General features: G+C 38.1%; 1 protein-coding gene across 1 annotated transcript in view; it reads right to left on the bottom strand.

Annotated features, from left to right (window-relative positions):
• The window catches only part of LOC122401338 (band 4.1-like protein 4), a 137,797-nt gene that overhangs the window by 3,055 nt on the left and 107,489 nt on the right, over positions 1-27,253 (bottom strand). The window contains exons 5-11 of the mRNA XM_043403415.1: positions 23,535-23,632; positions 6,506-6,626; positions 6,333-6,420; positions 6,138-6,254; positions 4,718-5,230; positions 2,868-3,082; positions 1,487-1,562 (exon numbers count right to left, since the gene is read on the bottom strand). Of these exons, the coding sequence (XP_043259350.1) occupies positions 1,487-1,562; positions 2,868-3,082; positions 4,718-5,230; positions 6,138-6,254; positions 6,333-6,420; positions 6,506-6,626; positions 23,535-23,632 (1,228 nt within the window). The remainder of the gene's footprint in view (positions 1-1,486; positions 1,563-2,867; positions 3,083-4,717; positions 5,231-6,137; positions 6,255-6,332; positions 6,421-6,505; positions 6,627-23,534; positions 23,633-27,253) is intronic.

The raw sequence follows: 27,253 nt of genomic DNA, 5'->3' as shown, positions 1-27,253 counted from the left end.
GTCTACAATGGTGGACATAATCATTGGCACAGCACACGATTTCGTATAAAAACGTTAAAAACTATTGAAAAATTTGTTTATATCACTTCCTTTTTTTAAAGTAGAAAACATATAATTAATGAAAATCTTTATTTACTAACACTTTTTTGAAAATATAGTGTTAGTTTCTTGTTCAAATGAAGTCGATCCCAATAGTCATTTCAATCTTTTGAAAATGTCAAGAAAAGGAAAAGAAAGTACACCGGAAGAAAGAAAAATAATATTTAAATTACACGAGGAAGGTAAATCTTATTCAGAGGTAGGAGAAATGGCGCAAAGAAGTCGTTTTACGATTCGAAGCATAATTAAAAGATTTGCAAACACGTCAAGTACTAACAATCACATACGAAGCGATCGTCCTCCGAAATTGTCGGAAAGGGAGAAAAGAAAAATAATTAATATAATAAAACAGAAATAGGAGCACTATTTGCAAAAGATTATAGTGAACAAAAAGGAACGATTAGAGTTTGCAAAAGAATTTTTGAATAAATATAATGACTTTTGGGACCAAGTTTTGTTCTCTGATGAAGGTAAATTTAATATTTTCAAATCAAATATGGAGGAAACCCAATACCGCAATACCAAGCTACTGTCAAACATGGAGGTGGTGGAGTCTGTATATGGGGGTGTATGTCCTCATCCGGACTTGGGGAACTAGTGTGAAGACTCAGTAGATGCCAAAACTTATGTAAATATCTTAAAAGAAAATTTAAAGAAAAGTACGGAAAACTCAAAGTTACCAGCAAACTTTTATTTTCATAAGGCTTATAAAGCCTGTCAATGGATTGTTTACAACACAGCACACACTTTCAGAACACCTCCCCGGAAGTCCGGATCTTAATCCAATTGAAAATTTTTGGTATCAAGTGGAAAAAAATATTCGTAAACACCACATTTCGAATAAATTAAAGCAGAATGGTCTAAAATCAGCAGTGATTGAACAAGGAAGTTGGTCCATTCTATGCCAAATAGATTAAAAGAAATGGTGAAATGAAGAGGATATGTTACAAAATATTAAATTATAATTTAAATACGGTGTTATATAAAATGTGCCAATACTTTTGTCCAGGTATCAGATGATAATAGAACAGATTTTCATTAATTATATGTTCTCTATTTTATTAATTTTCTGCCTTTGTGTATAGGTAAATAAGACATAAATAAATGAAAAAGAAGTGATACAAACAATTTTTTCAATAGTTTTTAACGTTTTTATATTAAATCCCATATTGTGCCAATACTCATGTCCATCACTCTAGGTTCTGCATGGTTCACCTATTAAAGTATCATATTCGCTTTAATTATGTGTTACGAAAGAAAAATAGAAAAGTTATACGAGTAAAAAAATGAATAAAAAAAGAGTATAAAGCGAGGAAGATATCTGAATGTGCTGAGGAGTCCTTATAAAAATTGAATGCACGAAATCACGTTGTTTATTCGAACTTACGACAGCTCGTTGGACTCCTTCGCCCTTCCGCTTCTGCGCTTCCCTCCATTGCGGTTCGGAGTCCACCAATTCGTGTCTGAAAAGGTTTACGTACAAACGTAGTAACGAGCATTACGGTCTAGAGTGTAGTTTAATTCGGGGAACACCGGCTAGCATTATACGCGTCACAGTGATAAATTAGATTTGAATCGTGCGCGTTTGTCAAGCCGTGATTACGGGACCGGTCCTTGCGCATTCATTTTTCATTGAATAATGCGAAAGCATCATCAGGAGATTTCGTTGCCAGCGGTTGATACTTCCCGTGCGCGTCGTCATTAAAATAATTATCACCTTTACGCAGTTTATGTACCCTACCGTGAGAGTATAATGAGTACGAGGGCTTCTTTCCCGTCCTCACGGTCGATGAACCCAGCCAAGACATTCTAGCGAGTTGTTTCGTTTTCACATGACCGTCTAAGGAGCCTTTATTACTCCAATTAATTACCAATTAAGCCGGAACGCGCGTCTAAGACGGTCAATCGACTTGATGCACGGCGGAAGATGCAACGAGGTCGATTAAATCGAATGGTATTGTTTAAACTCCCTCCGCCGATGAGGATATATTCATTGTTTGAAGGAACAATGCCCCAAAATTATCACCATTGGTACTCGTCGAAAGAGAAATAGTTTTATGTACATGTGTGTTGCGACAAACTCTAAAAATCAGAGTGCTACGATAAGTGTAACTCAATCATCGAATTAACGTATGTTATTTTCCAAGTAACTAATTGGAAAATTTATCACAAAAGACGTTACCAGCAATTTTGTGATTTCTCCGTTTTGCTAGATTTCCTACTTTCTGTATAATTTCCTGAATAATTGCTTCGGAAATAGACCGTTGTGCAAAGAAACGAGGATTGAACATGTGAATCAGGCGATTGTTATAACACTCCGACCTTTAGGCATACTTATCATAATTTTCCCATCACAGATGCTGTATACAATGTTTCTATGAAGATCAATCAAAGTAGATCGTACGAGCAAAGTTTAATATATTTATTAAACGTTACGTTCCATTCTTTGGGATTATTTTCAGTACACAAGAGTTTTAATTAATTTATATAATTAAATAGATAAAAAAAGTAGCATATTCGTGCGAGAACAATTGATTTAATAGAATATTCTTATTCATTTGATCACGTAGGTTAAATGAATTTCTTCTGTAATAAAGAGGACCAGAACACTGCATCGAAACATTTAATAAATATATCAGGCTCTGCTTCTATCGTTATGATCTTCTTGGATTAATTAAACGCTATGCAAATGTTTATTTTTCCGACGAATACCAAAAATGGTAATTGTTGAACATTGTCCTTTAAAGGATGATTGTTGGTGACTGTACCTAGAAGACCGGGTACTTCTGTGCTTCCTGCGGTGCTTACGGTGGCCTGACCTGGTGTCCGAGCCTCTTGAAAGCTCGGATTCGCAATCAGAGTGGCGACTATGTCTTCGATGACTATGACTATGACTTCTTCTACGATGACCACCGCGGCTGTGACTGTCCCCTGAACTTTGGCTCTCCACGGAGCTGCTCCTTCGCTGGAGCCTGCTTAAGAGCTAAAAATCGAACATGTAATCGCTCAACTACAACTATCTGATAAATATCAACTAAATCAAAGTGTAGCCTAGCGATAAATATTATTACTAGGTCTAAAAGTTTTCGTAGCTTTCATATAGATCCTCCGCGCCGACAATCATGTACACTAACAATTTAGCTCAGTGGGTTACAAAATTTGCGTGACAATTAGCAGTTAATTAGACGACAGTGGATAAGCATGGGAAGGATTCAGAAGGACGGAAGTCTAGTTTCGCATATACTCTTCGAACGCAACGTTGTGTAGTGATTAACCCTAGGATGACTCGAGTCTGACTCCCGGGGTCGTTCAGGGCCCTTGGGAACTTAAATTTTATTAGCGTGCAATTAACTTATAGTGTCTCTACAGCGACCGGAAAAGATGAGTTAAAAATGCACCTTTACATCGTACAGTATTTTTATATAATATACCAATTTCTAAGATACGTCAAAATAAATGCGAATGATTAGAAACAGCGTTATGTCAGCGAAGAAACCAAAAGGACTAAAGTTGACGCAGACGAAGAAGAGCTTTTTGCGAAAGGCAGTAACGGATGGCGGAGAGTAGTTGAATTACGACAATCCATGCACAAAAAATCACGGCTGGAATCCAGTTAACCGACTACGCAGACGGTTATGCGAAATATAACCAGATGGCGAACACCTGGTTTGGTCGGATGAGTATCCTGTTCAACTAATATCTGCAGCCCGGAGAAACTATAATTAATACGAGAAAGTAATTCCTGCCGCGAAAGAAAATATCCCCGCGCGACTCGAATGACTTAGAAGAAAATGTTAATAGAGTTTAAATGGGAAGTTAGAGTTTATGGGTAGATGATTGACTTGTTCAGAAGAGATAAACTGGTTACAGTTCACTACGAATATTCGGATGCTTTGTACGAAGTACGACCTGGATAAAATAGTATTTCAACCCACTCGCTGCCATTTTATTTTACAGAAAACAAGGAATTTCACAAAATCTAACGATCTTTAATTACAGATATAGAACTCAAATGGAATGAGAGACTCTAGAGGCCAAAATAAGACGAAAATCAAGAATACCAATTTCTTGATCGAGGCTTCGTTAAAAAGTTATTAACAAAATTATTTGTCCACCTACACGAATTTTTTTCTCGAATGTGCGTAAGATTTCGGTGGTATGTGTATTCACCAAAAATGATTGTAATTAACCCCTGCAACCAAAAATAATTTTTCTAGAACGATTTGAAATTTTTTAATTTCGTCGAAAAAAGGCACCCATTCGAATTTTTTTTCTCGAAAGTGAACAGGATTTTGGGGGTACGTGTAACGACCAAAAGCGATTGTAATTAACCCCCCTAGCTAAAAATAATTTTTTTAGAACGAGTCGAAATTTTTTTTTTTCGTCGAAAAATCAACAAATTTCGTTTTATTTTGGCCTCTAGAATCTCCTGTTCAAATTTTTGTGTACAATATTTTCGTTCATCCTTTCTAACAATTCATAACTCGAATGTTTATAAAGTCATTCCGTGACCAATTGCAACCCAATCTGAACTTGCAGCGAAAAGTACGTAATTGCCAATGAATGGGTTAAAAATATAGAGATGTTTGCTGATTAATTAGAAGTTTGGGGAACGTACTGCCGGTGCCGTTCCCGCGGAGCGGACGGACCGAGGACTAGACGAAGTATAAAGGCCCCGTGGCTGGCTCTGGGTCCAAGGCGCGCTCCTGGTGCTCCTGGGGCTCGAGCTGTTCACCTGCCTCGCGTTCTGCGTGCTGCACAAAACGTTCCCGCTCGTTGGATTGTTGCACGGATTCGGATTCACGGCGGCAGGTGTCTCCACGAAAGGCCCGACCATTTCCTGGCCCTCCACCACACGTCGTTGCGCTCTACGGCTGGGAGTCCTCTGGAAAATCGGCGGCGGGTTCCGTCTGATCACCGTGTGCTTCTCCGAGCCGGACGGAGGGCTGTACGACCGGAAACGAGAGTAAGGACTCAGAGGCGGCGGCCCGGTGGCCATCAGACGGAAGAACGCCTGGTGCTCCAGGCAACATTTCCAGAGGTGTCTGCACGCTCCTTTCGACGGCGTCTCGAAACCGTGCGTCCTTTCCTCGGAGTTCTTCTCGCTGACCCTCAGCATGAAGTATCTACCCTGGAAAATAGCGTAAGAATATTTTACTGATTCCGAACACTCTTCTGATATACAGTGCCGAACAAAAGTATTGGCACAGAGCGCATTTTCAAATAAAATGTTATGTAACTGTGAACAAAGCATAATATCTTCCTTATTTTTGGTATAAAATAGAAGTTTGAGGTTTGAACTTTAAGTATCTCGCGAAACAAAGCGATTAAGTAGACCTGTAATTTTTGGGTAATAGATTCTCGAAAATTACGTCGAGGATCACCAAACTGCGGATCTTTATGCATTTATGGGGAATTTTAATTCTCAAAAAACTACAGAATGCACTTAACGTTGGAACTACCGACAATTATTGTGAATTTATTTGTAGTCAAGATATTAAAACGATAGATAGTTGAAGAAATATATGGGAAAAATTTTAAAGGGAGATTCTAGAGACTAAAATAAGGCAAAAATCAAGAATACCGATTTGTTGATTGAGGCTTCGTTAAAAAGTTATTAACGTTTAAAGTTACGCCTGTAGATAGGCAACCTGCGATTCCCGTTCTACAAGCGGAACTTTAAACGTTAATAACTTTTTAACGAAGCCTCAATTAACAAATTAGCATTCTTGATTTTCGTCTTATTTTGTCTTCTAGAATCTCATATTAAAATTTTTCCGAGGGTTGGTCGAGCACTCTGTATAATGCAGTGGAAATAAATGTTTATTCATGATCTTATAGAAAACTATTGAAAGTTTTGTAAGAATTTTTATTAGAAATTACGAACGAGACAGTTCTAGCGTTAATATGCCAAAATATAAGAAATACTTAAAGATACGAATTATTATTTTTAGGGGTCAACTACGAAGCTCCCATTTCGTTAATTCTATTAATAAAAGTGAATTTGTGTAAAGGTCAGCAGTCTCATGATTACCTACCTTATAATAGATTTTGTTGATCCGAGGCCAGTAGTAATTTCCCACTTTGGTCTTGTTGCGCAACAATATTATCCCGCTGGGCGTCAAACCCAAAAAGTACTCCACGCTGTCTTCGCCCTGCGAACCAAGATTACAGGCTTTTCACGAATTATCCTAAATAGACTTCTTTTTAAAGTACGAAAAGTGGATAGTTACCAAGACAGGGTGCAAATCTACCCCGTACATTTCGAGCCATTTCACCTTGTCCAGGTAATTCAGCTCCGCCGCGGAGGGTAATTGTCCTCTGAAAAGGATATCATTTGTTATTTTTTAAATTACCACGATCGATACGAATACAGACAACAAAATAGTTTGTACGAAAAACTTACACGAGAGTTTTGTGAAGTTCCACTATGCGGTTCTCCAGTTCCGTAGTCTGATTGGCTAAGAATCGAAATTCAGTCACATAGCCTAAGGAATGCCGCCTTGGATCGTAATCCCCGAGTTCCGCTGAAACAATAAAAAAATTACAGATTACGATAAATTTTACATTAAAAAATTCATCGTTCCTATATTCTGCGATAATTATCCTGTTTAATTCTTTTCTATCGTTGTTCGTTCCGTGTAGAAAATTCGTAATCGCATGCACGAAAGTTCTTGCAGTTACATATTCGTCAACACGGGGGTTACAAATTCTGTGAATTCAATTCGTAATGTAATCCACATCCTTTACACGCGGCGCGACGCGAGTAATCGTCGTTCTCCCCGTGTATAACATCTCCTTTTTATGAAGTTATGCGCGTATAAGGAATACATCCACAATTTATTCGCAACGTATTAAGTAAATCGTTCCATAACACGCATTCCGTCAGCCGGATGCTCGCACGCACGAAACTACTCCCATCCTGCAATCTTCGAATACATAAGTCGCGCGTCCCTTTTTTGTGCAACTCCTTCTCCACGCCCCGCCCTTATTTACTATTACGTTGTTGCATAGGTTTTGTGCATCGATCCCATTATCCTGTACAAAGCAACAATCTCGATACACGCTGCAAAGAACGCATCAAGTCCCAACAAACGAAGGGTCTATCGAAAAAAGGAGAAAAAGCCAAGTTTTTTCTCAGAATACAAAAATTTATTTTTTAATATAATGTCGCTACTTCATATGGTCTCGTATGGTGTAAAGGACTGAAGACAGTTATCCAGTTATTATTATCCTATACTATTTTAGTTAAAATACCTTGCAAAGTTATGCACAAAAAAACCTCTCATTTCAAATTGGAATGCCAAAGTATTTCTCAGGATACAAAAATTTATTTTTTAATATAATGTCAGAACTTCATATGGTCTCGTATGGTGTAAAGGACTGAAGATAGTTATCTAGTTATTATCATCCTAAACTATTTTAGTTAAAATACCTTCCAAAGTTATACACAAAAAAACCTCCCATTTCAAATTGGAATGTCGAAGTTTTTCTCAAGAAACAAAAATTTATTTTTCAATATAATGTCGCAACTTCGTATGGTCTCGTATGGTGTAAAGGACTGAAGACAGTTATCCAGTTATTATCATCCTAAACTATTTTAGTTAAAATACCTTCCAAAGTTATACACAAAAAAACCTCCCATTTCAAATTGGAATGTCGAAGTTTTTCTCAGGATACAAAAATTTATTTTTTAATATAATGTCGCAACTTCGTATGGTCTCGTATGGTGTAAAGGACTGAAGACAGTTATCCAGTTATTATCATTCTAAACTATTTTAGTTAAAATACCTTCCAAAGTTATACACAAAAAAACCTCCCATTTCAAATTGGAATGTCGAAGTTTTTCTCAGGATACAAAAATTTATTTTTTAATATAATGTCGCAACTTCGTATGGTCTCGTATGGTGTAAAGGACTGAAGACAGTTATCCAGTTATTATCATCCTAAACTATTTTAGTTAAAATACCTTCCAAAGTTATACACAAAAAAACCTCTCATTTCAAATTGGAATGCCAAAGTATTTCTCAGGATACAAAAATTTATTTTTTAATATAATGTCAGAACTTCATATGGTCTCGTATGGTGTAAAGGACTGAAGATAGTTATCTAGTTATTATCATCCTAAACTATTTTAGTTAAAATACCTTCCAAAGTTATACACAAAAAAACCTCCCATTTCAAATTGGAATGTCGAAGTTTTTCTCAAGAAACAAAAATTTATTTTTCAATATAATGTCGCAACTTCGTATGGTCTCGTATGGTGTAAAGGACTGAAGACAGTTATCCAGTTATTATCATCCTAAACTATTTTAGTTAAAATACCTTCCAAAGTTATACACAAAAAAACCTCCCATTTCAAATTGGAATGTCGAAGTTTTTCTCAAGAAACAAAAATTTATTTTTCAATATAATGTCGCAACTTCGTATGGTCTCGTATGGTGTAAAGGACTGAAGACAGTTATCCAGTTATTATCATCCTAAACTATTTTAGTTAAAATACCTTCCAAAGTTATACACAAAAAAACCTCCCATTTCAAATTGGAATGTCGAAGTTTTTCTCAAGAAACAAAAATTTATTTTTCAATATAATGTCGCAACTTCGTATGGTCTCGTATGGTGTAAAGGACTGAAGACAGTTATCCAGTTATTATCATCCTAAACTATTTTAGTTAAAATACCTTCCAAAGTTATACACAAAAAAACCTCCCATTTCAAATTGGAATGTCGAAGTTTTTCTCAAGAAACAAAAATTTATTTTTCAATATAATGTCGCAACTTCGTATGGTCTCGTATGGTGTAAAGGACTGAAGACAGTTATCCAGTTATTATTATCCTAAACTATTTTAGTTAAAATACCTTGCAAAGTTATACACAAAAAAACCTCCCATTTCAAATTGGAATGTCGAAGTTTTTCTCAAGAAACAAAAATTTATTTTTCAATATAATGTCGCAACTTCGTATGGTCTCGTATGGTGTAAAGGACTGAAGACAGTTATCCAGTTATTATCATCCTAAACTATTTTAGTTAAAATACCTTCCAAAGTTATACACAAAAAAACCTCCCATTTCAAATTGGAATGTCGAAGTTTTTCTCAGGATACAAAAATTTATTTTTTAATATAATGTCGCAACTTCGTATGGTCTCGTATGGTGTAAAGGACTGAAGACAGTTATCCAGTTATTATCATTCTAAACTATTTTAGTTAAAATACCTTCCAAAGTTATACACAAAAAAACCTCCCATTTCAAATTGGAATGTCGAAGTTTTTCTCAAGAAACAAAAATTTATTTTTCAATATAATGTCGCAACTTCGTATGGTCTCGTATGGTGTAAAGGACTGAAGACAGTTATCCAGTTATTATCATCCTAAACTATTTTAGTTAAAATACCTTCCAAAGTTATACACAAAAAAACCTCCCATTTCAAATTGGAATGTCGAAGTTTTTCTCAAGAAACAAAAATTTATTTTTCAATATAATGTCGCAACTTCGTATGGTCTCGTATGGTGTAAAGGACTGAAGACAGTTATCCAGTTATTATTATCCTAAACTATTTTAGTTAAAATACCTTGCAAAGTTATACACAAAAAAACCTCCCATTTCAAATTGGAATGTCGAAGTTTTTCTCAAGAAACAAAAATTTATTTTTTAATATAATGTCACAAATTCATATGGTTTCATATGGGGTAAAGAACTGAAGACACTTATCTAATTATTATTATCCTAAATTATTTTAGTTAAAATACCTTCCAAAATTATACACAAAATATCTGTTTTCATTTATAGAAACATTCAACTCAAAAGTATCATCGAATTTGATTAATACATGAACTTGGATTTTGATTAAGAGGATAGTAATTGGGTCCTGAATCCTAATAGTAGATTGGGATATCAGTAATTCGGTTAAATGTATTTTAGAAACGACAGTAATAGCTCCCAAAACGTTCTGAAATTATTAAATAAAAATAGAGGTATTGAAAGTTATAATATTTTATTTTTCTTAACCTAGGGTTAAACTTGTCCAGAAGTTCTAGAAAGGGGGTAGGCTTCCGAGGATATGTCCATTGAACAAAAATGATTGTAATTGACCCCTGCAACCAAAAATAATTTTTTTAGAACGATTCGATATTTTTTTTTTTTTCGTCGAAAAAAGGCACCTATTCGAATTTTTTTTCTCGAAAGTGAGCAGGATTTTGGGGGTACGTGTAACGACAAAAAGTGATTGTAATTAACCCCCCTAGATAAAAATAATTTTTTCAGAACGATTTGAAATTTTTTTTTCTATTTTTAAAAAAAATTAGTTTTTGTTTTTTAATAAATTTGTTTGACGCTGTACGGAAAACTTGTTTAATGCTGTTTTGTAGGTATCCATGAGCTCTACTTCAGAAAAAAGTTTCATTGAAATATATTCACTATTGTAAGAGTTATGGCTGTTTGAAAATTGGACTATTTCTATGGGGCTTTTCTCACTTTACGGGGTTATGGAGCAACTTTCCCAATATTTTTGGAATTCCTACATATTCTACGTCAAAATACGCGTTGTTTGCCGTTTGAAACATTAAAATCCTCCAATCCGTTCAGGAGTTATGATGTTTCAAAGATTTTCATAAAATTTCGGAAAACCATTTCAGGCCTCAGATTATATTTTCGATAAGGAATTTTTTTCTCGAAAGTACGTAGAAATTCGAGGGTATATCTATTCATAAAAGATGATTGTAATCGACCCCTGTAATCGAAAATAATTTTTCCAGAATGATTTGAAACTTTTTGAAATATCAGGAGAATCGGAATGTCAAGGCCAGACATTGTAGTTTCAGTAAATTTTTTTCTCGAAAATGCGTAGGAATTCGGGGGTATGTCTATTCACAATAAATGATTGTAATCGACCCCCGCAACTAAAAATATTTTAACGAAGCTTCGATTAAAAAATTAATGTTCTTGATTGTCGTCTTATTTTTGCCTCTAGAATCTCCCATTAAAATGTTTTTGAGCTTAGGTGACATCACCCACGTGTCCAAATAAATTCCGATTTACAAGACATATATATTTTCAAAAATATCAAACATCGTAACAAATCAAAATATTATCTAAAGGATCAAATTCACTACTCCTTTAAAAAAATCCCTTTAAAAAGCTGAAAGGGTCCAAGTAATGTCCAGGACTACAAAGAGACGTAAAATCGAAATCCCCAGCGGACAATTACTCGTATCTGATTCGCGCGGAAGACTTTCCGCCGATCGAGGCGGATATATTCTTTCACCCTGTCCCCGAGGTTTCCCTTCCATCGGTGTCTCCCGTCTCCCATAGGGCGCACGCCGACGGAAATGCCCTCCAGAAATCATCCTAGTCGGTTAATTGAATCACCGACTTTGATGAATATCGACTCCGACCGGCGGCGGGGGCACTTTATTTTCTTGCCGGTTTCTCGTTCCCGTTTCGTCCACGGCAAGAAAGAACCCTACACCTTGTCGTCGCCGGCTTCTTGCATGTTCATTCGGTCGTGTAATTACGAGACCGCCGGTCGTAGACCGCGAACCGATCGGTCGCGCCGCGTTATGCACGAAACGCGCGTAGTTATCGGTCCCGGGGGGCTCTCGGTTTGATGAAGTAGACGGAAAGGGATCGTTATGGATTGGAAAATGTCCACGTACGCGGGGACCGGATCGTTCAAAGAACTGTCTAGAGTCGAAGAAAGGGTACGCCGGAATGTAACTCGATCGATAAATGCCAATCGATACGCGGTGCGTAATCGGAATCTCGATTCCTGTTTTAATGAGTCGTCATTCTGATTCTTGATTGATGGAGATTACGAACCCGACGCACGGTTAGACAAATCTAATTGAGCGATAAGCAATCTCGACAACGTAAGAATTCTGGGAATGCTCCGGGGCCCGTAAATTCCCTCGAACGCATAAACGTGTCCTGGGCAATCATACTTTACGGCGTGCAACAAAAATAACAGGGCGATCCAGTTAATAATTCACGAATCGATTGTTGTATGTTCAAAAATAGCATTCTATTAAGGATAGTTTATTTAAGAAATTACTATATAATTTGATCTAAACCTTGCGTAACCGATCCCACTCAGTTTCGTGTTTCACGAGCAATCTTGGCTATTATTAAGGAAAAATAGTTTCCTCGCGCAGGCAGCCATAGCGATTAATTAATATTCGAGGAATGCGGTTTATGTCGATCACTTCCGACATCGAATCGCGCCTAAGGCAGCTAGTTGCACCGTCGAGCAAGCTTTACTGCCTAGTCTACCAGCAAACTTAGAAAGAAACGTAAATTTCTGTCAATTTTACATCGAAGTTGAATATTTTCTATCGGTAGAAAATATTAAAAATGGTCACCGTCGAGTTTGCGAAAGCAAGTTACTGCCACGAGCATATTGCAAACGTAAAACAGATACTGGATACATCTCCGGTGGCACGAAGAGCACGAAGAATCCGCCGTAAATCATTTCGCTTCTTCAGTAAAAATGAACTTTGAAGCGCATAAATTGTAGCAATTATAGCGACGACAGGAGCTCGAAAACGTACGATGATTTTAAATTTCGATTCTCGATGGGAATTCTAACGTGGAACCACCGGTACAACTCGTTCGTAAACTTCGCCAGTCTATCGAGTGGCCATTTCTATACGCCGAGAGCGACAATACGGCACACAATTAAGGAACACCGGCGTAAGAATGACAGACAACGGGGCAACAATAAACGTGGAAAACAATGGATCTTCGAGATACGATTCCATTGTCCGCGAGTCAATGAAGCGTCCTCGAGTTACTTCCGCGCGCTTCCGGCGAAGTGTAGGGCGAAAAGTCTCGTGGAATTATGAAACCAAATTAATTCGCGAATCGAAACAGCGCCCTAAAAATGAGGCCCCGACGGTGAAAGAGCCACGGCAAGGAAATGCGCAGAAATAATGGGATCCGCTCGAGAGATTCCCGAAGAAGAATGGCCAAAGGTGTTTTCGTCGCCGTTGGTAATGGCGTTGCGCTCAAAGCTTTCGGTGATATCTTGTTTGAGATCGCCGGGAAAGGCTGGACAACTGCTTTCACCGGCGAGGGTCCATTTCCATTTGTAAAATAGAGCGTAGAAACTGGCCGTTCTACTTATTTCCGGGGATAACTTCAATATTTGCGAACGTCGGGGCAAAGGGCTCGCGAGTCGAAAGGGAAACGCGTTACCGTGCGATGGCGGCATGTCCCGGAGATACAGAAATCATTCTCGTTTGCCATTTGATTAATACTCGCCCGTGAAACCCTCTCATCGTGAAATTACTTTCCATCTTCGAGCAAGAATGCAATTGCGCTCGCAGCCGTAACGACACTTTTTCCTGTCGTAGAAAAATACAAGGTCTCGTTGCTTTGCTCTGGAAGTCCAGAGAAATTCTGCGCCATTTTTTTTTTTAAATTAAATTAAATTATTAGTTAACGACTTGGATCACTTTTTCTTGATTTCTTGATTTTTTGTCTATTTTATTTGAGAACTTAATTCTTGTTCGTTCGAAGTATATATTTTTTTATATTCGTGTCACTGTCCACGTTAAGATCATTTTTTTTAGTAGTTTTTATATCCGAAGATGATCAAATAATATTTCCAAACAATATTTCACCGATGGAAAATGATATTTTCGATATTCGGAATATTGTTCACGTTAGGACCATTTTCTTAATACTTTTTATATCTGTAAATGGTCGAATAATATTTGTTGGGAATTCCAACATTACACAATATTTCCAAACAGTATTTCACCGAAGAAACATGATATTCTTTTCGATATTCGGAAAGTTTTCCTATAATCAAGTGCTATTAAGACGGCTATTTAATTATTAAATTCATTCAAATTTGCATGACCCTTCAAATCCAGGCGTTCTGTGACTTTACTACCTGAAATAACATCGAAAACCAGTGCCAGATGTTTTATGGCGAGTCAGGTATCGCAAGAAACATCTGGGTTTATATTTGTAGTATAATGGTAGTATATTTGCAATATTTGACCAATCTAAGACCGATGCTGAATTTTTGAAAATTTATCGTAATTTTCTCATAAGAGAATATATAAACACTTTCCATTGCATTATATATTTTCGCGCGTATCTATCGTTTAATAATAAATTTTCAAATTATTACATTGACATATATTATAAAATATTAGTTTAAACTCAATAATCCACTTAAGGGTTAATATGAAATAGGAGCTTTGCAGAGGGTTATCTCAACCCCTAAATATTACGATTCGTATCTTACTTTAAATATTTTTGATACATTTGCGTATTAAGTGTAATTTCTTGCAAATTAAATGCATAAACTTGCAGCGTGCATTAATTATTTCCCAAAATTTGGTCATTTTTAATAAATGAATAATAACTTATCGTGCTTTGGATTCAATTCTAATGTACATTTCAGTTTCATTATTTATTGCGATAGTCTAACGTCGATAGCCGCATAAAAGTAATAACACTTTCGCGTCTTTGATCCTGGGGCAACGTGAGAGTGGAAAACGGATCTCCGGAGGGAAGAGTTCCGGGGATAGTCTAGCGTCACGAGTAGGGTTAAAGTTTTCAACAAAGGTACGATCAGAGAAAAGCGATTTAAAAAGATTCGTGGAAGCTTTGCGCGGCACGTGACTTAAATTTCGCCGGCGAAAAGAGACGCTCGCCATGCACGGTAACGCGTTAAACTTTTCCAAGGTACTTTCGACTTCTTCTCCCTTTCAGACAGTTATTTCTATTTCGAAATACCTCGGAGCACCGATGGAATCGAAGGTAACCAAGCCTAGAGAAAGAATCTCCTCGCGTTAATGTATTATACTTGACGCTTGCACCTTTAAATTCAAACTATATCTATATTACTACACAAAAATTTCGAGCTTCCTTCGACGGAAATTTTTCTAGACATGCACTTGTTTCACTCGCAATTTTACTCTTTCGTTTTAACATATATGGGTAACATGATTTTTTCACTGAGGAGTTAAATAAATTAATTTTGAAGGTTAAAGAAAATAAATCTAGATAGGATTCTTGAATTTTAACTAGGCTGTACAAATAAATAGTAAAATTTGAGTACGCTGGGTTTCGAGTGCCTAGAAAGAAAGTTTATAGGAAATCTTCAGGCGATTGCCATATTGAAGTTGATGTTGACCGATAATAAAATGGTCTTCAAAGTAGTGGTTATGGTTATGAACCATATGAGGTTAATATTAGGTTCTTCCATATGTTCGTTTCGTACTACAATCTGAAGGAATATTTTAAACATATAATTTTATGAAAAACAGTAAAACTCTCCTCATTTGACAACTCCCTTTCCTTTGGCGAAGCTGTTGTATCGTTGCAATTTATTAAAATGTAGCTAATAAGCCTGGAGATTTTTGTATTATATTTCTTAGAAGGTTCAGTTTCATTATATGCTAACAAAAATATTCGTGCAATCAGACTCAAGCACGCTCAAATATCTATTTTTCTATGAATTCTTGAGATTAGTTTAAAATTTCAGAAATCCTCCGAGCTGGCAAATTTTATTGGTTCTCTATTGAATTACAAATGTTATTCTCGTCAATTTAAAAATATCGAACGCCACGGAATTTACGGGACGAACGTAATAGTTAAAAATCTGGAGAACGCAGTTTGGCGAACGACGAGGGAAAGACGCGCGAGCTGGGCGGAAGGAGGCTGCAGGTCCACGCGTTAGTTATCTGCTGCTGAGATTCAAAGTCATGCAAATAGAGAAAGGGCGGGGAGAGAAAGATACGGTCGTGTTTGCGTCTCATCGCCGTCAAAAGAGACGAAATGAATGCCCTTTCTTCTTGTTCAGTCCGGGAGACCGTTGACAACGGGACGCGGTGCAGAGACAGAGAGAGAAAGAGAGATGGAGAGAAAGTGAAAAAAACGAGAGAGAGAGAGAGAGAGAGAAAGACGAGAAAGGGACACGGCACGCGTTTTGCTTCGCGAAATGGAGATAAACTTTGCTGAATGCGCGTGCGGTCCGCCGCGGATGAGATCACCGCGGGAGGATGGATTGCAACATCTTAAGCAACATAATTTCGCGTGTTCGACTTTCCTGTTCGCGTTTCTTTTCCGACCCCGTCGTCGTGCAAACGAATCCACGCCGTCACGCTCTTTCTCCTGATACGGTTCAGGCGTATAAATCTTTATTCCCGGGCATAATAGATCTTGCGAGGCGCTTCGCGGTGGATCGCGGCGCGCGCATAATTTAAGCGACGTCCGAATGGATATCGTGAATAAACCGCTCGCGGGATGTGGGAAACGCAAACAAGCATTCGGGATCTTGACCGATATTTAGATGCATCGTTGTAATGCTCGTTGGACGAGAAATTGGAATGGAAGGGAAACTCGTGACTGTATCGCGTTTTCTTCCCGGTGACGCGCGCTTTTTTCAAATTATTCAACGTTCTGGCGATAAATATTTTACTCCACGCTCTTGGGGGACTCGGAAAATTATTTTGTATCGCATCTTTCGACGGGACCATTTTTCTTCGAGTAAATATTGTTAGGAAATATCGTTGGCTCCCTCAAAATTCGTGGAGACGAGTTATTTAGTAAATAGATAAGTACAAGAACTATTTACAAACACCTTAAATTTATTAACAAATATATATATATATGTGTCAACAATTATACATATAAGTGGTTCGTAAATTTCTTGACATCTAATTCGTACTAATTTTATTCTATTACACTCTTGTATACTATGTATCTGTGACTGTTCTCTGTTCTATTGTAACTTGTTACTGAGTTCTGTTCTGTAACTTTGAATGTTCTTGTGTAACTTGGTTGTGTTCTGTAACTTGTAAATATTCTGATTGTAAGTTGTAACTTGCTCTTGTGTAACTTGTAACTGTTCTTGTGCAACTTGGTCCTGTTCTGTAACTTGTAAATGTTCTGATTGTAAGTTGTAACTTGCTCTTGTGTAACTTTTCAATGTTCTGCTTTAACTGTTCAATGTTCTGGCTGTAACTTGTAACTGTTCTTGTGTAACTGAGTTCTGTTCTATTCTGTGGTGATTATGTATAGAGTTCACAAATAGGAGATTCTATTAACAAATCAAAACTTTACCCATCCCTCGTGGGTGAGTCCTCCCGACACTCGAAATTCCACCCACTGAGGGTTGTATGGGGGTGGTCGTCCGTGGTCCCAAGGAACAGGTAAATGGGCCCAAAGTACGGTGAAACTAATTAGGTGTGCTGAGTGGCTTTAGTACAGAAATTCCTATTATCAAAAAAGGTACTATTGCTAGCTGATCAAATTAAGTGTTTTACGTAATATGGGAAATAAATGAAGTGTCCAATAATATAAAATGTTGAAATGCCCAACAAATATTATTTAATCATCTTCAGATATAAAAAGTCCGATTAGTCTTGATTATAGGCTGACTTTATGAATTCACTGTTACGCTGCAACACAGAATAAATCGTAATTGTTATTTCACGTCGTAACAGATAAATTTGAAATATTATTCGGTTGCCCCTCGCGTATAATAATTTTAATATAAACGAATAGAAGCCTTTCAAGAGAAATCTTTCAAGTCTATAATTAATTTATAATTGCTGTAGAACGGAAAACAAAACGCCACCGTGGACGTTTCCATTAGAAATTTCGACGAAATGGCGGGGTCGTTGGGCGCCCCGTTCGCCAGGAAAGGCGACGAGAAAGAAATTATCGCGAAGTGTAATTTCGTCGTGACGGTTCGTAGAGAGCGTGGGCGCATAATGTGGCACCCAGCATGCAATTTTGTTTAGACTCGCTCGGGTCGGAAATAAGCGTGCGCGAGCGTTAGGCGTTGCCCCGTGGAAACGTTCCAGGCGTCGCGGCGTTGTTCCGCCGCGGATGGGGCGAAATAAAACGCGGCATTATCGCGATAAAGATGAACAAACAGCCCCGACGCGGAGCTCTGTGTTTTGTCTACTTCGATGCACAGCCACGGGGCACCGTGGACTCGGCCGATTCTCGCTGCGTAAAACCTTATCGGGCGTTACGACTTCAGCTCGTCGTAGACACGAGTAGTCGCGAGTAACGCGTCGGGCCGCTCGTTGAAAAACCGAGCAACTTTTAACGACCGACGTGCAATGACCTTCCGTTTCGACGGATAGCAGCTGCGTGTTCTGCAGAAAAATTTCAATCGTGTCTTTTCTTCGCTCGTGTCGAACTCGTTTTCAGCCGACGAGCCATTTTGCACTTTGTCACCGCGCGCGTTATTCGTACGCTTCGATCTTTTTAGTTGTACGTTTATGTACATTTATGGGAAATTTTAATTTTCAACAAACTACAGAATTCAGTTAATATGCAAGAATATAAGAAATACTTAAAATAAGGTACGAATTATTATATCTAGGGGTAGAGACAACCCTCTGCGAAGCTCCAATTTCATTAATTTTATTAACAAAAATATGAATTTGCATGAAGATCCGGAGTCTAGTTATTATATTATTAGGAGTAAACGTATGTTCAATCGAAAAGGTATTGTCATAGAAACGAGTGATTTATCTAGGATTTATCTAGGTGTAAAATATGCTTCTCTTAATAATAACATTGATTTTTTGTTTTAAAGACACCAGGCTTTGTTTTTTGAAGCTTCGTTTTAGAGAAAATCGAGTTTGAAAATGTACTTATAGGCTAGCATACAGTGTCGTGTGTAAGTAGAAACACTGAGTGATGAACAGACGCGTCAGCCATTTATATTATATTATATATTATTATTATCATGAGTGAACGCATGTTCGATCGAAAAGGTATTGTCATAGAAACGAGCGATTTATCTAGGATTTATCTAGGTGTAAAATATGCTTTACTTAATAATAACGTTGATTTTTTGTCTTAAAGACACCAAGTTTTGTTTTTTGAAGCTTCGTTTTAGAGAAAATCGAGTTTGAAAATGTACTTATAGGCTAGCGTGAAGTGTCGAGTGTAAGTAGAAACAGTGAGTGATGAACAGACGCGTCAGCCATTTATATTATATTATATATTATTATTATCATGAGTGAACGCATGTTCGATCGAAAAGGTATTGTCATAGAAACGAGCGATTTATCTAGGATTTATCTAGGTGTAAAATATGCTTTTCTTAATAATAACGTTGATTTTTTGTCTTAAAGACACCAAGTTTTGTTTTTTGAAGCTTCGTTTTAGAGAAAATCGAGTTTGAAAATGTACTTATAGGCTAGCGTGAAGTGTCGAGTGTAAGTAGAAACAGTGAGTGATGAACAGACGCGTCAGCCATTTATATTATATTATATATTATTATTATCATGAGTGAACGCATGTTCGATCGAAAAGGTATTGTCATAGAAACGAGCGATTTATCTAGGATTTATCTAGGTGTAAAATATGCTTTTCTTAATAATAACGTTGATTTTTTGTCTTAAAGACACCAAGTTTTGTTTTTTGAAGCTTCGTTTTAGAGAAAATCGAGTTTGAAAATGTACGTTTAGGCTAGCGTGAAGTGTCGAGTGTAAGTAGAAACAGTGAGTGATGAACAGACGCGTCAGCCAAATCGTATTCAATCGTACACAAAGCATTATGAGACTTTTATTCTACGTTTTCCATTTATTGTAAAAATTCTAAAAAAATGTTTAAACAAATGTTTTCTGTTAAAAAGAAAAAATTAAATGTTATTTTATTAATGGTATATTGAAACCACGTTAATAGTGAGTATCTTAAACGATGAAATAATTATTATCTTCTATACTATTAAAATATTTAAACCACGTTAATAGTGAGTATCTTAAACGATAAAATAATTATTATCTCCTATACTATTAAAATATTGCATCTGAGTGTATTATAAGGTATTTCACCATGTTAATTTATAGAAAACGTCACAGCATTGATGTACATACGTATTACTTGGTTTTGCATATGATAATTCGTCTCTTTCTGTCTATATAATGTATATACTTGACTGTATGATATGAATATATACTTTCAACGTTGATACATAAAAGCGACTAGCACAATGTAGTCGATATGAAAAGGTACAAAATTCTCGAGTGATACTTGGCTACTGTGACAACCAGCACTGTAGAGTCTCACTCGACACCGATCGCGAAAGGTTAAGGGACTGAGAGTGCGTGAGGAGACAAGAGGTATAGTGACCCGATGCAACCTCCCGTCATAACCCTGGAAAGTTTATGAGAGAATGTAACAAAGTGGTAAATCCAATTGACACGGTGGGGGTAGCTCTTCGACGTCCTTGAGTGGCCAATTTAATCGCGAAATTCATTCAACGCCCACTCCGTTGCAATTGGAACTGTTAAAAATTCTGAACAACCCACTTTCAGATATTTACTCTCTCAAAAATCAAATAACCAAATAACAATACGTTTTCTCATAAGACACTTAACACTAGATTTACGGAAGCTGTCAATTTGACGGATGTCTGGTTCCATATTTAAAATTGCAGAACTCGTAAATATTATTTTTTAACAACTCATATTGAATTTGATTGATGCACTAGCATGAATACATATTCTAATTAAAAGAAAAATCTAAAAATATTTTAAGGTAATCGTCAACATGAAAGGTATCAATAAATGCCCGTAAATCTAGTGTTAAAAAATACTTCAAAATGGACTAAAATTCAAACTGATTTGAATCGTCTCGACAAAACACTGTCACATCATCGAATTTATGGCAATGATGTTTCTATCATAAGGTTGTACGCAAACAGAATTATAGAGCAAAGAAAATAAAAAAATAGAAATAAGAATAATACGGTGCAACGACCCATAGTTGCATGCTGCTTTTACCCTAAAATTATATCATTAGTAAATTTAATTATGAAAAATTCACGCTTATGGTAGTTACCACCGTGTACATTTAAAATAAGTAAAAAAAAACTAAGTGCATACGTATGTGAAAGTGTCTCGAAAGAGGTTAAGGAGTCGCGAGAACCACTCGGGTACCGTGTCCCCTCGAAAAGAACTTCTACGTGTAGTTCAAACCGTGAAAGACTGTTAACATTTTTAAATATAGCCCGTACTGACAATTTTTCCTAGCAATTACTGTAAGTTGGCGATTCGTTAAATATAAATTCGCTGGATGCATAAATAGATCAGCATTGAAATACTCATTTCAGATATCTATTAAACCGGATGTATACATTAGTCTGAGTAATTGGTCCGTTCGAACTTCAAAGGAAAGCTTTGATTACGTTCTGCAAACGTTGTTCTCGAAGCTGATCCGCGTGGACAGATCAAAACGTAAATATTTGCGGAATATATCTGCACGTAGCACTTGGCCGGATCTAATTTTAATCTTAAACAGTCGAATACGTTTGAATCACGTTTCTATTTTATTAGAAGACAAATCACTGAGGTATTCGAACGTAGATCGTTGAATTCTCCGAGTACGCGCCACGCGAAACAGATCATTGACACGGGCAAAATTAAAACGACCGTGACATTGGCGATACTCGTACCGGAGGAATCTCGTTATTAATTAATAGATACTTATCGTCGATAATTATGCAGAACCAGTTCCGCGGGATCGACCGTATGATTTTGTAAGTATTATACAACGCGATCCGGTCTATTTTTCCCGTGACGCGTTCGCCGAAGTGAAAACCAGAACGGCCGTCTTTGCATGCAGACGTTCAAGGACACTCGTGGGCAAGAATTGTACCGGAAGACGCGAGCGCGAGCAAATTGTTGCCAGTGAAACAAAAGGAGTTACGGCTCATTTTCAGAATTGTAGTGGCGCGTTTAATGAGGGATGAGCACTCGGAGGTCATTTGAGGTTTATGCTCGCAATTGTCTCGCCGAGATTACTTGCTTAAGCGATTTTCCCTTGCGCCGCGTCGCCGTATCTCCTATTTGCCCGTTCTTCTCACAGGCGCGACCGTTTCTTCCGATTCCCCTCTCCTTCCGGCTATTATTTCTTTTTCTCGCGACAACATCCACGGGACACGAGTCGGCGCACATTTATTTTCAAAGCCTCCTCCACGAGAAAATCGAGTCATCCGCGATGGTATAAAATTTTATATATTTTTAAAAATATATAAATTTTGTATCCATGATTTTGCAAAATAAATTTTAATACATCCACCGTAATGTTTGGTAAATAAGAGCAAGCATTGTCGAAACAGAAAGTTATGGTCGTAGAGGATGAGTCATGCGATCGGGACGAGTGAGTATCTCCGGTGAAATATCTCTTCGAATTTTTTACCGTACCACTTTCGTACGCAGAATATTTTTAAGAATATTATTAAGCACCAAATTATGTATAGTAACATTTATTTTTTCTGGACAAAAAGGACAATTTTAAAATGGCGTCAAAAAATTGTATTTCGAGTAGCCAGTTACATCCATTAAAATGAATTGTTAAAGTGCAAAAGGAAAAATAATATATTCTTTAATGGAGTGTCTCGTAAATAGGTCAGGCAGCTAGAATGATCTAATAATACCGAGAAATAGTATGAAACGACGAGCAGCAGTCCTGCAAGCTTTTACTTACAAATCATAATTGCCAATTACACGTTCGCCTTCGAACACTCATTATCCTAATTACCATGCTTTCAACGCCATTCGCGGCTGTTTTGGAGTTATCAAACCAGTATGTCGATTACTGGTCCAGTGATCTGAGAAAGCGCGTTGATTAACATACAGGAAATAGGGGAACGAAAGCGTAAGTTTAATTCTGAAAAACAAAGAATTCATAAGACGACTGGTACAAGGATGACTTGTTCTAAGCCGGGCGATCGAGGCCTTTAAATAATGTATGAGCTCGTTTAAAAAAAAACGGGAACGACTTCGACGGCAAAAAGTTATTGTATATTCAATAACAACCGGGAAAGTAAAAAAAAATTAATCCAAGCTTACGGACGTACGCGTTCGAGAACATTAGTATCGCCGTGTCTCGTCCTTCCGTGTCTAGCTTTCATTGACCTTGAGATGATTAATATCGTCGGATTTAATTAAAGCCACCTATTTTAATCATAACGTTCATTAGAAACAGTAATAATCTTCCCGTCAAGGTGGCTGAAGGAAGCTTCGTTGCGAAAAGAAATCGGGCGAACATTAACAGTCTGATTGATTGCGCCTCGCTACGTTCGTTTCCGTGGCACGGTGCGCGATGCATTTGTTCAGAAAATTATACGTTTCCCATTCGAGGAACGCGTAATGACGCAAGCTAGAATTTCTATCTTTGAAGAAATAATACGATTAAGTGATGCAATTTAAGCGCACCTGCATCCTTTCAACGAACGAAATATCGTAAATCATTCGCAGCTACTCGACGTCCATCTTGAAGGAGACAATGGTGCATACACGATTATAATTCACGCGCAAAGAACAACCGTTTCAAAAATGATAGAAAAACTGTTTCGACACCGAGTTTATTTACCCGCGTGATATTTTGCGTTGTTAATAAATGATTTATTCGAATAGATTGAATATTATTCCGAACGAAATACTTACATTGAACGACGTAGGCCCCAAGTTCCGCGGCCAGGTCGAACGAGACAGGCAGCCTTCCTTGCAGAATGTCTTGTTTGACCTGCAGGAAAAACTGGTACCTGCGAAGCAGAAGAGTCACACTTTTAACCGGAAACACAGTCACCGAACGATACATTTCGCGCGGCTGGGTTAATGACGTGTGACAAGGACGTCACGTAAGACGAGCAAAGGGAAACGACGAGGAAGGACAAAAAGGGGCAGGAAAGAAGCGTAAGTCACGATGGGGTCAGCCTTGCGGGCTCCGTCCTACCGCGAACTTCGGTTTTACCATCGTTGCCCTCGCGGTTTCTCTTCTTGTAAAGTCATCGTTAAAGGACTTGTCAGTTTTTTTCCTTTTTTTTTTACCTTCTCTTCCTGCACCATCCGTTGCCAGCCTTTCTTTCCCGGTGTCATATTCCGTCTCTTTTCATCGCGGAACGTTCCCTCGCGTAAATTCCTTTTCGTTCGAACGCTTCCCCACCCCGCTTTTTCTTTCGTTTTCTGCCTGCCAATCTCTCCCGCCGTCTCTTTCTTTGCTCGTCCGCCACGCTCGCTTTCATTTTTCCTAGCAGTTACATCGCGCTCGTTCGCTTTTCCGTCCGCGGAACACGATCAATCAGCGGCGAGTCGAAGACAATACACTCTTGTCCCGGCTTCGAGATACTTCCTCGCGAGTTCGCGGAACGGAATTATTTCCATTCGCGCCATGGAAGCCGAGTTTTCATACTTTTTTAACCGTGATATTATGTTAAATACGAATTTAATCCGGAGGACCTTTTATTTGATTTGGCGCGGTAACGAGAAAGTCATACCAGCGGTCTAACTCGTTATTTTAATGCATCTTGAAGTCGAACGACGTCGTTAACCCGGAACATGGCACTGAGTTATTACTAGGCTGCGGATTTTTGTGCAATTATAACAAATAGCAAAGAAAAACGTGGAAAATACGCGCGGAGCGGTGGGCGGTGGGCGGTGCAAAGATTTGGAAAAGGAATTTATTTCAAATATCAAGCAGTTAGTATTAACTCTTCTTCCATTCATTTCTTCCAGAAAAGCACAAAAATTTCCAAATCAGTAAAATCGAGTAAAAAATCCAGTGAAATATTGTCCGGGGAATAACCGAAAAAATCTCTCGCCTGCAAAATGGCTTTCACCCCCGACTTCCGGTGCACGGTGTGCGTTTCAAAAATAAAATAACAGAAAAAAAGTCTATCCACGCTCGAAGCATTCTCGGTCGTTTCCTTCCTCGCTCGGCGGAGGCCTCTCTTCCTATTTCACTTTGCTGATACACGATCTCCAAACGCAGTTTATTAACGCATGAATAATTTCCCGACCGACCGTAAATTCACCGGCGTCGCGCGGCGGAATCCCCTCGAGGGACTTTTCCCCTTTTCGAATTCTGTTTCTTCAGAAAGCCTTATCTCCTTTCCCCCCCACCCCTGGCGGTCCGACGATGCAAGGATTACCCGCGAAATTCCTTTTAGGGTAATTCGGTAAGATTTACCGTCGCTCTCGCGTTTTTCCCGAGCGGGAAACACACTCGCGCTTTGTCCTCCACCACCACCCCCGACACCAGAAGAAATTCGATATATTATCGTCGAATCATTAAAATCTCATTCGTTAAGCTCGTCTTTTCTTCCTTTTCCAGTCATCACCTTAATCAGCCCGCTTTCTTGTTCCCCCCCGTCTTCCTCGTATTCCTCCGTCGTTTAACCTCGTCCTTCTCCCCTCATTTTCTCTTTTTCTCCCCTCTTCCACCTTACGGTCTTGTTCCTCTCGAGAGCCTTCGTCTTGCTTTCTTTTACCGTGTTACATGATCGCGGAGTACCACTTATTAACGGGCCATCGACGGTATACAGTGTTCCAAAAAATGGCGTCTGGCGCTCGTCAAGGGGGGAGAAAAAAAATGTGGATCAACGCGCAGGGTAAGTTTACGAAATATAGAACGGTGCAGAATCTCGATAAATAACAGATTGCTCCTACGAGTAAATTACTTTCTTTTCTTTCTTAACCCTTTATTTAACCCTCGTCTTACCAAATAATTTTAGTTTTTTAATCAATAACAATATTGATGAAAGTGAATGCCTTACAAGTTTATATTAACGCCATATAGTCGCCATCTTACATTTTATTATTATACACACATTTGCATTACTATTTCATTCTAGAGATTTATTTTCATTCTGTTACAATGTTTTCTTTTAGTTTGTGTGTATATATATAAAATAAAATAAATAAATAAAAGGTAAAAGATTTTTTCCTCTTTTGTTTATTAAAAAAATCATCAAAGAAAACGAAAAAATTGTAATACAAGATTCTGTTATCGAGGGGAATATTGAAACTATACTTCATACGTTCATAAAGGCTGGTAATAAAAAATATACCGAAGTCTCATATTTTATGTGTTCCTTCCAATTTAGAATTTAGTTTTATTTATTTTTTAAATAGATTTTCAATGTTCAAGAGGTGATGAGATGCAAAAGACGTTAAATTCATTTTCAATTCAATTTCCATTGTAGCAGTCTTGCGATACACGCGAGAAAAATACTCGAGAATATGGAACTTCGGCGTAGTCGATATGTCTGTCCATTACTAGCTACCTCCACTCGTGTCTGTGTTCTGCAACACTCCAGGTACGTTATTATCCATTTTTCGTCGATTTCGCCGTTCCCCGACTAGTTGGAACCAGTTTTCGCGTATAATAACGTGCCAACGGCTGCGTCGATACAAACACCCAACACAAGTAGAAATAACGAGTAATGGACAGACACGTTAGACAAGGCATACTAGATCTCGCGCGAACCTAATGAATTCTCAGCGTCAGCTATCTCGAAAGCATAGACTCCGACGAAAAAATATTATTCCACCGTTCTCTGTTCGTTTTCTGTCGCGGAATGACAGTTATCGGTGCATTTCAAATAGCAGTTGATTTATCTGTTAACCGGCAGACTTTACCAACCATCGTCCTTCGAACGGGTTACGAAGGGATTGTCTACTCGGGTTTTTATCTCTTTCGATTCTTCTTCCTATCTCCATTTTCAAGTCCAGATAAAGACGTCCTCCGCGTTTCCTCGGTTCGTTCAGTTTCGTCCGGTTTCTTGCGCCGTTTTTATCGTCCCGGCGCGTCTCTCTCTCTCCCGCGAGCTACGAAGGAATTGCTATCGCTGAGGCTGATCCCACTACGCTTCGCGTGCTGCCTCCATTTACATCGCGTTTCCAGCATTCCTCGTTTCCCCCGGGTTTTTGCGGTCTCGCGCAACTTATGCAAAGTAAATACCACTCGCGTGCGATACCAAAAGGAGGCGCAGCTTCAAAGTGTTTCGGAACGATGGTTAACGTACTTTTTACCCGTTCTTCCCCCTTTTTATTCCGCTCTCGCAGCGCTCTATGAACTTCACTCTCGTTTCTGGGTCCCTTCGTTACGCGTCGCGAACGCGTTAATCTTTCGTTTCGTTTTCGAGGCCAGTCAGCGGATTTTTTGCTCTCTGGCTACTTTACTGCACGTGGTCTGTCACGTAATTGTTCTACGAAGTAACTTTTTGGTATTCCGGACGGAATCGAATGTTTGAAAGTGTGGCGTCGCCTCTTATGCTCGCCGCCAGAGGGCTCGCGCTCTCACAAGCGCTCGACTTCCTAATAACCCAGTCGTCTAAGGCCATTTTTCCAATTTTTAATTTTCTTTCAATATCTTCGGTTCATCC

The sequence above is a fragment of the Colletes gigas genome, unplaced genomic scaffold (assembly GCF_013123115.1).
Source record: "Colletes gigas isolate AHSC1104 unplaced genomic scaffold, ASM1312311v1 Colletes_gigas_Sc00024, whole genome shotgun sequence".
In the NCBI taxonomy this organism is placed as follows: domain Eukaryota; kingdom Metazoa; phylum Arthropoda; class Insecta; order Hymenoptera; family Colletidae; genus Colletes; species Colletes gigas.
Note: the sequence above shows the minus strand (reverse complement) of the source record. Positions and strands in the feature narration are given on the sequence as shown.